Consider the following 12,627-nt stretch of genomic DNA (forward strand, 5'->3'; position numbering starts at 1 on the left):
GGACAATCTACCACTAAGTACATGTTATGGGCTCTGTGGTAGGAAATCCGAGAACCCAAAGGAACCCACGGCAACTGCAACACTCTTGAAAAGATAATTGATCTTTGAAATGAAATGGAAAATCAGCCGTCCTTCACAGCATATGAGTACCAAAACACATAAAACGCCCCCAGAAATCACAGTGAGTAATTCCTCACCTACAGATCAGTTTCACCGACAATCAGCTCCTGCTTTGCAGAGAAACATGATCTGAGGAGCACTGCTGGTGTTAAAAGCCTGAGAATGGAAACACGCGGTTTGGAGGAAGGATGTGATATCTGACTAATCCAAAACACTCTGGCTGAGACTGTTTTCCTGATAAATGTGGCCCATCTGTTGTAGTGGTTTGGACGTGGTGATGAATGAAAAGTAAGTAGAACCCACGTAATCAGTCTGCTTTTTGTCTCAGTTTAGGAAGAAGAGAAGTTTTGACAGTAGAACCAACTGAGAGTGACTGGGTTCATTGATTTCATGTGTCTGCAAAAGAAACTTTAGAAACACTAGGTTTGACAGGATGGATCATATGGACTTGGATTGCATTTCTGCATTTGACAAGATGTAAACAACAACAATAAATAAAACCTAAGATACAATACAATACGATGCGATGTGATGCCATGCTATTACAAACGTTTAGGAAACCATCACCATATAACACTTTGCTCAGTACAGTATAGACATTGTACAATAGACACAATATTTGTGTATTTTTCCTTATTTATTTCTTTTTAACCAAAAGGCAAAAGTAAGCAGTATTAGACATTAAAGAATAAAAAAGATTCAGTTGGCCCCAATATGAAGGCCGATAAGGTCTGATAGCAATCTCAGTAGATAGATGGTGTACTTTATTCATCCTTGGGATATTACAGTGTTACAGCAGCAAGATACCGTAGAACACACAAGGACAAGATACTTTCCCAGACAGACACTGTTCATGAAACAGACACAGGATTTCTAGAATTTAACAAGATGAGCTTACAATGAAGCTGGGTTTTGGGAACTCAAAATGTTAAATTCAGTTTTGTTTTTTTGTTTTTTTTGCCAGGTCTGATCAAACAAATTATCCATTCATTTATAATTAAGAAAATATTTACATTAGCTATTTAATGCATAAGTCCACTAATGTGATAAGTGTTGAGATGTTGTCCTGTCCTGCAGCAGATTTGTGCAGAGGTTTATGGACCCATGAAGGTGGTGCCCCTCCTAACAGCCTGTGATGCTGCAGCAGTCTGTCGCTCAGCAGCTCCGCTCCTCTGCGACCAGAAGCGACACTCACACGCCCCGAGGAAACGGGACGTCCTCCTCAGTGTCCTGCCTCGGATCGGTCAGCGGATCAGACGGACTCGACAGAAGACTTTCGGTGAAACGGCGCAGCAGAAGGACGATGAACTTCCAGACTGTTGTGCAACTTCTTCTGCGCGCTGCACTCCTGCTTCCAACCGCAGTGAAAGCACAAACAGGTAAAACAAAAAAAAGTTTGACATTTATAGAGGAAACGAGCGGTTTTTACGGCTTTTCTGGGGGATGACCCCGCTCCTAAAGGCAACAGGACTAAAGTTTGCGAACCAAAAGTAGGATTGAATTAGATTCCTCTGTGCAGCTTCTGATCCAATGTGCTGGTTCCCTCCGGTGTCACATAGATCAAAACCTCATGTGCCTGATTGTGTCATGGGGCCTGTAGACTTCCTGTTTCGGTGAGTTAGAGTGAAGTGGCCAGGTGCTGAGGCTGAGAGATGTGTGCAGCTCTGGCATCACCTGACATCTCCTTCAGCAGCTTGTCTGCCTGTCACGACCATCACAGACAGACCTGATCACAGTCCTACCACCTTTCACTTCTGGGGTCAGCGTTTGCACAAGCAGAGGCTGGTTCTACTTTTTCTTTTTGCTCCTGTTCATCACATTTTATGATCACATTGTAGTGGTCACACACCATAAAACTTAAAAAAATGTTTTAACCTTATTGATCCCCTTAGTTATAATCCACTGATGTTCCTCCAACTTCCGTAGACATAATCTGACACTTTTATTTCTTTTGACTTCATTTACTTGGATGTCTTTTTCAACCAAGTCCTGTTCTAATTCTGACTTACTATACTGACCCAAATAAACAACTCGTAATTTCTATTGAATGTGTAGAATATAACTGAACATATGAATTTGTTGTAAAGGGTGACATCATGGCAACCTTCAATACATGTAAAGCAAAGAAGACCTATGGTATAGGTGGGAATTGATAGTCTGTGGATATGTGCGGTGAGTGTGACTGCACCACTCTTGAAGAAAAGCTACGCTATTAAATTTGACGTTCATTAATGTGGTCATTATCAAATGTGAATTGTTAGCAGAACAGAAGTGTGTTGTAACTTCTGTCAGCAGAAGAAGCCTGTATTTATTGGAAGGAGGTCACACTTAACAATTCACTTGGTTTGACAACAAAGATTGACCCAGGTGGGACTTGAACCCACAATCTCCAGCTCCGGAGGCTGGCGCCTTATCCATTAGGCCACTGGGCCTCTTTAATGGAGCACCAATGTCCATGTGAGACCAACTTAGGAAAGCATTCCCCATACTCATATTGGTCCTGGTGTACAGCTCGTGTTAACATTGTTTCTTTGCTCTGCTTTTAGTTCTCCCCCCAGAGTGTGCGCCGGGCGGCCACTCTGTCCTCCAAAACCCGTACCGTAGCACCACCTTCAGCTCCAGCTGGCTGCAGCAGTCATCCCTGCAGGACTTCATCTGTGACCACTCTCTTGTTCCAGGCTGGTACCAGTTTCAGATCTTTGACAAGCCAGCCAGCATGCCCACGCAGTGTGTGGAGGTAAGCAGGGAAATCTGATGGTGTTCTAATATACAGTCCACAGATCTGACAGCGGTGGGATCAGTGTGAAGTTAACGGGGTAAAGAAACAATTGCATTACCCATAGTCAAGGTGGGTTCATGCTTTACATCTTGTATCCTAAACCGGTCACAATATTGGAGGGTACTGACATGTTACTGGCATCAAATGCACAAATGGCTATTCAAGATAGACCATCTGTGGACCGTAATTCACTGCTGTATCCAGGCAGAGTGCACTTCACGGAGTCCAGCAACAGGTCTGTAGCTTTACTAGTTGACATTTGTTGTGTTTTCTGCCAGATTCTCTTGTTTTCTCTTTTTTTCGTCGGACTTGCAGAAATCATACATTTGTCATTTGACTTTATTAGCCTTTGTTGTGCTTCTCTATTTGCTGACAAAGTTTGCACTGCAAACGATTGCATGATTCTTGAACTTTTTTGACAAACTGGTTTCCCTTTTGGACACATTACCAACTCTGATTATGATAAAATTGCACACAATTGTGGGGTTGGACTAAATGATGGAATGCATGATAACCAGCATAAAAGAGTTTATGTCAACCCAAAGCTTCAGAAAAATGACTATTATTTCCAAAAAATTACATTTTATTTGGAATTATTCACATAATGTTGAAATTGTCACGGGTCCTAACTGTTTCACCAAGGTTGTAAAGTTCTCACATCAATCATTTTTATGTTTCACGTTCAGAGGCCTGCTCTGACCTCCAGAGGTTTTGTATTGATGTGTTTCAGTTAATTACAAATATTGATCAGTCTCCAACTGTGTCTGTGACTCCATGTGGAGAATATCTCTGTCGGCTTCTCTGTTCCCTCCAGCTCACGCATATAATAATGCATGGTCTGCATATTTATGAGGGTGATTGCAAGGAGAGCTGGAATGTGTCAAGGATTTCCTGCTGTGAGAGGTCGTCTGAGCCTACCTCCAACCTTCTCAGGGCATCGCGAATCTCCAGGTGATGGACGTCCATGGCAGTGGGCGGAGAAAGGAATAGAGGATGGTCATGTGTTACGTAATATCTCTGTGTCTTTATGGCAGAGATCTGTCAGGTCCTGGAAACCTGTAAAGACAATTTAACTGTGACAAGCGGCATTTGTTAGTCACTTATAACTTTTGTATACCCATTTTCGTATGTTTATGTCCAGGTGAACCATTGTGGGACTCAGGCTCCGGTGTGGCTTTCTCTGGGTGAGAGTGAGTCCCTGCCACGTCCTTTGGAGGTCAGGCAGCTGACGGCCTGTGCTGCTTGGCAGTTCTTCCCAAGCAACAGCAAAGACTGCTGTCTGTACCGCATCCCGGTTACTGTTCGGAACTGTGGAGATTTCTACATTTACTTGCTCCAGCCCACTCAGGGATGCATGGGGTACTGCGCACAGGGTACGTCAGGGGAGAGGTATTCTCTGTTACATGAGCCTTATGACAGTCAGGGTCAGCAGACACAGAAATGAGACACATCCTGTTGACATGGTGAATTTGTCCAAAGCAGTCAAAAACTGTCCGTATGTTAAGGCCTAAAAAGGTGTGTCTTTTCAACTCAGATTCAAATCAACAGGATGTTTAGGAGATAGCTGACCATGTGTCGCTCACACGCTGTGTCCCAAATACCAGACTATTGACAGCATAGTCACTTTCTGCCAGTATTGTTGTCGGCCTTTTGACAGGATTACACAAAAACTAAAAGGTGAGATGCTACAAAGACCATAAAAAGTATATTTGGGGGAAGATCAGTTTAACATATTGTAATATTGCCCACTGGATTTGGAGGAGGTCTATGGTCTCTGAGTGCCCATTGGTCAACAGGATGACACAAAAACTGACTTACAGTAAAACGTATTGGTGTAAATGTTTTCCATTTGTTAACATTGCAGTTAACCTTGTGTTTGTTTACAGAAATGTCGGACACTTTACCTCGGACACTTTACCCAGAACAACGCTGACCTGCAGCCCTGATGAAGTGAGCGTCGGTGGAGCATGTAAAAGTGAGGAGCCTGTTGCAGGGTTTATGGCCGACGCTTGTCTCTTCATGTTAGGTCAAACACCAACACAATCAGGAGGTCAGGGAGTTGCCAGCGCTTTTAGGAATGCACTGCCAACCCCCCCCCCCCCCCCCCCCCCCCCCAGCTGCTGAACTTAATGAGCTGAGCATGTGTCCCGGTGTCCGCTGGGCCTTGTTGCCATAGTGAAGCACTCAGCCAGGTTATGAATAATGCCAAAGCAGGTTTTTAGGACGTTGTCAGAAGAAGAAGTCAAAAGAAGGGAGAGGGGTTTTATTGGAGGTCGATGGAAAATAATTTTCTGCTTATAACATATTTTTTGATTTATTGTAAGTATTATATAAGATCCTCTACAGCATCAGGTGCTTTTCTCTACATTTCTCAATGGTAAATTTATTTTGAAGTGGCTGCAGTATTGTATTTATCAAATTCCCAAAGATCAGAAATTAGAGATCGGATAGGGTTTTGTGTGGTATGTGTTAAATTTGATAGTAACAGTAGACAAGTGATATAACTCATCCACAGTAACATGCCCTGTTCTATCCGTGTAGAGACGCTTTCTGCTTCTCCCCCGTCAGCCAAACAGCCTCCCGCTCCATCTGTGCCAGTAATCGTCCTCAGAGGTGACGGGAAACACTGTGCACTTAAAATGCAGCTTTGAAAGCCACTCCAACAGCTCTTTGGGCTACGTGATGTCCTGGTCCCGCTCTTCAGCTCAGGGTGTGAAAGAGGAGCTGAAACAGGAGACCACCATCCAGACCTCTGGCCTCATCGAGCTGGACGGCTTCAATCTCCGTCTAGGTGACAAGGTGAGTGATATTTAATGCAGACATTGTTAATTACCTTTTTAAAAGTTCCAATTTGAGCTCTTTTCCTTTCCAATGAATAAAACATTCCACTTCATTGGTATGAGGAGTTTATGATATATTCCGTGTAATTACCAAACAGTGTTTCTTACTCTCTTTGGCATAGATTTACTGCTCCGCCTCCAGCTTCTTCTTGGACCGACCAGACATCAGAGGTCCTTCAGTAGAAAGTCTGGTGTTCTTTGCAGGAATCAGGGTAATTCACAGTGTTTTACTATGGTTTGTGTATGTGACGAACATCAAGTTCACCAAATGTAAAAAACATAAAGTCACGAAATTTGCAGCATCATTATTTTTGTAGTAATGCTCAGTAGATCAAGACCACCATCATCTCCGTTTTTTAAAAAATATTTTGCTTTGTTCTACCTATGACATTGGTCAAGAGATCATCGTGATGATGATGTTGTTCAGTCTCCCTGAACCAAAACAACATGATAGTGGACACTCCTTGTGAAACCTGGCCACTGGCCCAGCTCTTAACGTGTCACTTTACATCAGTGTTTTATTCTTCTTTCTTCAGTTGAGACCGGAGCAGAACAGTGTGTCTGAGGATGGGAAGCTCTATGACTTGGTTGTGGAGAGCACAGTTCCAGTCCCATGTCCCGAGGAGTCTGCAGACTCCGCAGGACTTTGTTCTGTGTCGCTGCAGCTCCACACCAGCAGTGAAGGTGTGGATGGTCACTGAAATGTGTCTGAACGAGCTGGCAAAACTATTACTAGTACACCAGCAGGCCCTCAGTCAGTTGAAGCTTGATGCTGTTATGTGTTACCTAAATGTATGTGACAGAAGAAGTTAAGTTAAGCAGCACTGAGCTGTACTGAAATAAACACAGCTCCTTTCTAATGTTTCATCATACAAATCAGTCTGTGTTGTGTTGCAGACGAGCGTTTGTTGGGTGCAGATCTGTCTCTGTCCTCCTGTATGGTCCAGTTGTCCAGGAGTCCCTGCAGGGAAGGAGTTTGTAGTCAGGCGCTGGTCCACTTCAGCGCTATCACCGATTTTGTCCGAGATGGAAACAGGACAACGGAGATCTCAGTGAAACCCGTCGTCACAAACAACTTTGTCTGGAACGGATATTCGCCCAGAACCCGGCTCGGGTAAATTCATAAATCAATTAGGTCATAATTGAGTCTACCATAGTCAACTCCAGTCTTGGTTTGATGAATGCAGTATTGACGATTCTCTTGTATTGTGAGTCTTTCCGTATCAAGAGGCAATGAAATGTCTTATTTGCAGATAAAGGTGATGGACGTCCCTTCAGCCTTCTGTTTACTCCTTCACTGATCCTCACATCATCACTTTTGATGGCAGGTACTTCAGTCTCATGTTGACTGAACAGGAAATGTATGTGAAAACAAATAACACACAAGTGTTAAGAATGATGAAATTGTAATTATTTCACCCAGTACACGCTGGGGCAGACACAATGATCAATGAGTGTTGTTCTTCTGGCCAACAGGCATTATGAGAACTACCACATAGGCACCTTTGTTCTCTATAAAAGCCGCCGCTGGCCTTTTGAGGTCCACGTACGTCAGTGGGAGTGTGGCAGCGTGGTGCACTCCGCCTCGTGTGCGTGTGGGGTTTGTGGCGAGGGACGGCAACAACGTTATTGCTTTTGACATGTGCGACGGGGAAATGGGGGAAGCCCAGGCCACACCTGTCCATGAGGAACAGGGACCTCAGCAAGAGCGGCATTCGTATCACAGAGTCGTACCAGGGACGCAAAGTTACCGTGAGTGAGGACCTAGGAGCATTTTGTAGTAATATAAATAAACCTGTCATAGCAAAACCCGTGTCCATATTTGTATCGCTACATTGGCATGCTTATATTATAAATAAGTCCCTTTATCTGACATTGTTTACAGATGACCTTCTCATCAGGAGCCTTCGTCCGTGCTGACGTGTCTGAATGGGGAATGAGTCTGACGCTCAGAGCTCCCAGTTCAGACCGGAGCCACACCGAGGGTCTTTGTGGGACCTACGACGGCCAGCCAGACAACGATTTCCACTCGATGACAGGAGACGCACTGGAGGATCCACAGGCTTTTATCTCTGAATGGAGGTCTGTATTAAAAGTGGTGTCATATTTCAGCTGACCAGTTGCAGCCAAGCTTGTTGCGTTTTCTCTTATTTTTCCTGAACATACCAAGACTTTGATCCTTTAGACTCCCAGTAATTGAGTCAAAGTGTAAGTAAAGTGTCAAATGTAAGTATCACTTTGGACTTCAACAAATACATTTCTTAGTTTGAGGCCCTGACTGTTGGGTGAACTTCTGTATCTGTGGACACTGAGCCTCCCCTCAAAGTGTCAGTCTGCCTCCTTTGAAAAATCGCTGAACCACAGAAAAACAGATTTTTACTCCGTCTTTCCTCTGTCAGACTCCCCCCAGGCACCAGCCTCTTCAACAATGTGCCGTTGTTCCAGAGTTCACTGAGCCCCTCGCAAGTTCTGTAACTGTCAGGCGGAGCCCCTTCCAGCGTCTCCCCCAACACCGATCACTGGCAGTCACCACATCCAACTCCGCCTGCTCTCACCATGGAAACGTCCAGCTTTTCAGTATCATCCCCACTCTAGATGTCACAGCAGAGTACATCAGCTCGGTAGAACTGCTCACAAGCGAAGGAAGTGAAAGACAGTCGTTGCCTCCAGGCGTCTCCAGCCATCACACCCAGGATGGACGTAGAGAGGAGCAGCGTAGGGGCAGCAGACAGTTCCACCATTTCTTGTCTAACCCCCCAACGCCAAAGTCTCAGCCAGTCTAATTTAGAGAGCTTCAGCTACTTCTTCCCAGAAGACCATGAAGCTGCAGGGGTTGTAAACACTTTGCCAACGTGGCCTACACCTTCTGGTGTGAGCAAGCAGCAAGCCAGGGCTCAGTGCCAACAGGCCGTCGCAAACTCCAGCATCACATCAGGTTGTCGTCGTCTTCTTAAAGCCTCAGTGGTTCGTCGGGCAGTGGACATGTGTGTCACTGACCTGCAGCTGAAGGACGACCAGTCCTGGCTCAACGCGACCTTACCACTGCTGGAGAATGAGTGTGAGCGGAGGCTGGTGGAGGAGGGTCGGAGGGAAGAAGAGTACCAGGATGTCCTGGCTGTGCTAAAGTGCCCCAAATCTTTGCAATGGAAACGGACAATGCTCGGAGTGGGGTTGTGTCTGCTTTCCAGGATTTGGATCCTATGACTGCAGTGTGTTGTCTGGTAGGAAATAAACACACAGGCAGACACACAACTAGTCCCAAAGAGGTCTTTGGGTGTACCATGAAATAGTAATTTACTTGTTGTTGTGAAGACCAGATCCCAGAGATCACAGAGTTGGAGAAGGAGGGTCTGTGTGACGTGCGACAGGGAGATTGTTCCATCGTCCAGGTCTATGGTCAAGGCTTTAAGGACTCCTACGAGCTCAAGTGTGAGTTTGTTAAAGAAAAGGTACTTTGTTGTTCTGCTTATTTTTCTTTCCAGTTCTGCTTGCTCTGAATGCTCCTCCTTTTCTGGTGTCAGCTCAGAAGACACCAACAGCTTCGTCTATGACCATTAACCAGCTCTCAACCTCATTCTCTGCTGATGACATTTGCTCTGAAACGACTCTAGAAATGTGCATTTTTGGCTCTTTTCTGTTTTTGTCATATCTGTTTCTTTCCCCACCTCATGTCGTCATTCTTCTCTTCCTCCCTCCTCTTGTCAAGTTTGTGGACGAGGAGTGGGTTCTGGACGAGCCTCAATTTGTTCCCGCCACCTTTCTGGATGTGACAGCCTTGGAGTGCCAGCTGCCACTGGTGGACCGCCAGACTCCTGTTGGTGTCGATGTGAAAACAGCCACAAACAGACCATTGGCCGCTGGCAGATCAAAGTTAGTACTAGAAGTACACTTGTGGAACTGATGTAAATGAATCAACTCCCTTCCTCTCTTAAACTTGGCTGTTGATCGTCTTTCAGATATCTTTTTGTTATTTCTCAAACATCTACATATTAAATTATTGGAATCTGGTTGCGCTGCTAACTAAATTCCCAAGTTTTAGCTGATCTGCTGAAAAAAAACTTCAACATAGGCAGGACTGGATGTATGAGAGAAGCCCCCACCCACTCACGCAGTGCTGATGACAGAGCAAGATGAGAGTTTAGTGCAGAAGACACAACTTATAAAGAGGCCAGTTGGTGATGCACGATACCACCAGATACCTAACACACAACCAGCCACAGCCAAAGAATTCAAGGGTAATATCCATATTTAAAGCTGTAGAGGGGGCCGATATGCCGTCATGTAAACACTAAATAAATCACATGAAGTGACTCAACAATGTATGACTGCTATTCACATTGCTCTCTGTTATCAGCTGTAACCGTGTTTCTCTTGATGGCAGGTTTCCAATGATGGCTACAGCTACAGTAACGCCAAGATACTGACGTTATATGATGGAGCCTGTCAGATCTGCAGCCTCAGCACAGAGGTCCTCTGCACACTACGGGTAAAGACTTTGTACTTGGGGGCCTGTACACACATCAAATTTCTGTGGTCGTTTCGTTTGATGGAGAGAAATAGAATATTAAAAACCAAACACAAATCTAGAAAGAAGAAAGTTAATTTTCATGTCACTGAGGGAATTAAGTATTTGATCCCCAAGCAAATATGACATAATACTTACAAGACTGGTCCACTCCTTCAAAAAAAATGTTCTAAATGCTAAAACGTTCTTGGCTGCAGCTCCCGCCACAGATTTCCCCCCACTGTATGTATGTATTTAAACTGTACTGTTAAGAGGTAAGAAAGTTTGTGTATTTGTGTATTAAGCAGAAGTATTCGAGTAGAACAGGTTAATGCTCATGTGAAACCATGAATATTTGTGAGGTGTCAGTAAACACAGGAAACATTTAGTATAGATCGACTTCACTTTTTGGACACAAGGTCACGCCCATAATGTTACTTGTTGCATTACATTTGCTTCCCAGGAGAAAACCTGCAACATTGATGGCATATGTTACAGCAGGGGGGGAGTCCAATCCCAGCAGCCCCCTGTCTCACATGCCGCCCGGACTCCTCCAAACACACATGGTCCATCGCGGAGAGTATGTACACATACAATGTCAGTGTTTTTTCACTTCGGATTTCACTTTGGATAAAATGAAATGATTGCTAACGCAAACTGAACAGTTCCAACAGCTGCAGCTAGACGTCAAACCAAATTTGTTAGTGAGCTCAGCACAGCCCCCCCTATCGTTCCATTGAAAATGTATCTGAAGAAAAACAAAAACAGAGCACATCAGTTGGGAATGTCGCAGGAAGCAAAGGAAGGAGGCGCAGCAGCAGCAGTGAGACGGTCGATGAAGAACTGTAGGCAACAGACTGCAAATCCTCAGCAACCAACTGCTTTTCTCTCCTGCTGATTCGCAGTGTCACACTGTGGACAGCATGGGATCATTTGTTCACAGGATGATGGGAAAAGGCCAATTATTTCCTAACTTCTTTATCAAAACAAGTGTTTTGCTGGTGTGTAGAAGGTTGTATGTGTATGTATGTATGTACGTTTGTCATCCGCACAGTGGTATGAACTTTGATAGTCAGTGTACATTTGCCTGGTCTAAGCTGATGTAAGTTCAATTATCAAATCAGAAAAAAACATTAATTCTTATTTATCAACTAATAAAAGTAAAAAAAAAAAAAAAAAAACCTCACACAGCCCTGGCCTTATTATAATTTATTTGCTTATCCTAATCAGTGTGTGTATGAGTATGACAGTTTGCCTTTGAAAAACTGATTTCCATCTTTACTTTCCGAACAGAAAACGAGCCCCCGGTGTTTCAGACATCGCCTCTTCCTCTGCGATCGTTTCAAGGGGAGCTTTTTCATCTACCAGCTACAAGCTCAGGACCCTGAGGGCTCTGCAGTGGTTTTCACCCTCCTGTCAGGTCCTCAGGGTGCAGCCCTGTCTGCAGCCGGGCTGCTGGTCTGGAAGGCTACAGCCGAGCCGACCGACACCCACGCTTTCCAGTTAACGGTGACAGATGACTGTAACACTGTGACCAGAGCTGCTGTTCAGGTGAAACTGGGTGATGGGTGGGTGAAACTTTTCTCACCCCACTTATACTCAGTTGGTTTGGAGGCATGCAGCTCCTTTTGGATTGCCTTGTCTTCCCACTAGGGGGGGCCAATAGTATATGTAGGACCTTCTCTGTGTCACATACCGTTCTGTTGTGTCAATTGAGTACTTTTATTTGCAATGCACAAAGAAAATACAGACTCAGTATACACAAAATATACACTTTTCAAAAAAATGTAATGTTGTCATTATATGGTAATTAAAAGAGGCAGGTAACACAAACATGTTATTTATTTTATCATAAGAAGATGTATACATACGTGTGTATATATATATATATATATATATATATATATATATATATATATATATATATATATATATATATATATATATGCCTATTTTTAAACTAATCTGTGTTTCTTTTCTCCAGGTGTCTGTTCGCCCCTGTCAATGTGTGAATGGAGCTTCCTGTGTCACCAACGTCGATTTCCCTGCAGGCAGTGGCGAATATATGTGTGTGTGTCCCGATGGATTCACAGGGAGAAGCTGTGAGGTGGACATCGATGACTGTAAGCCCAACCCCTGCAGACTCGGACGCTGTATTGACGGCCCCAACTCTTTCTCCTGTGTCTGCCCACCTGGGATGACAGGTACAGATCCGCAGGATTGAACAAAAACTAACAGGCTCATGACCAAAATTCTTAGCGTGGGACCAACTAATGAGGTGTTACTAGAAAGAAAGTGAAAGGTTTCCTTCACATGCGCAGGGTGGGAAGCGATAAGCCCTGCCTACTCTCACGGTGCTCGCCTTTGTTCGTCTCACAGTGGAG

General features: G+C 44.3%; 1 protein-coding gene and 1 non-coding gene across 2 annotated transcripts; one reads left to right on the forward strand and one right to left on the reverse strand.

Annotated features, from left to right (window-relative positions):
- Nucleotides 1–1,224: 1,224 nt before the first annotated feature.
- Nucleotides 1,225–12,447, forward strand: LOC144741882 (von Willebrand factor D and EGF domain-containing protein-like; the record flags this gene model as incomplete). Its single annotated transcript, XM_078624379.1, is given in 27 exon segments — nt 1,225–1,363; nt 2,667–2,857; nt 4,041–4,288; nt 5,415–5,505; nt 5,507–5,698; nt 5,862–5,951; nt 6,276–6,423; nt 6,637–6,853; nt 6,968–7,025; nt 7,027–7,067; nt 7,216–7,336; nt 7,338–7,406; nt 7,408–7,491; nt 7,625–7,821; nt 8,139–8,205; nt 8,310–8,498; nt 8,500–8,868; nt 8,870–8,960; nt 9,052–9,188; nt 9,446–9,590; nt 9,593–9,609; nt 10,121–10,225; nt 10,707–10,745; nt 10,748–10,823; nt 11,537–11,595; nt 11,597–11,794; nt 12,228–12,447. Coding segments are annotated over 27 exon segments (3,598 nt in total), but the record flags the coding sequence as incomplete, so codon positions are not given.
- TRNAR-CCG (transfer RNA arginine (anticodon CCG)) lies at nt 2,480–2,552 on the reverse strand. Its single transcript has one exon. It is a non-coding gene; the product is annotated as a tRNA-Arg (tRNA).
- Nucleotides 12,448–12,627: the final 180 nt, after the last annotated feature.

Source organism: Lampetra planeri, unplaced genomic scaffold, assembly GCF_965212315.1.
Source record: "Lampetra planeri unplaced genomic scaffold, kcLamPlan1.2.h2 scaffold_761, whole genome shotgun sequence".
NCBI classification, from domain to species: domain Eukaryota; kingdom Metazoa; phylum Chordata; class Hyperoartia; order Petromyzontiformes; family Petromyzontidae; genus Lampetra; species Lampetra planeri.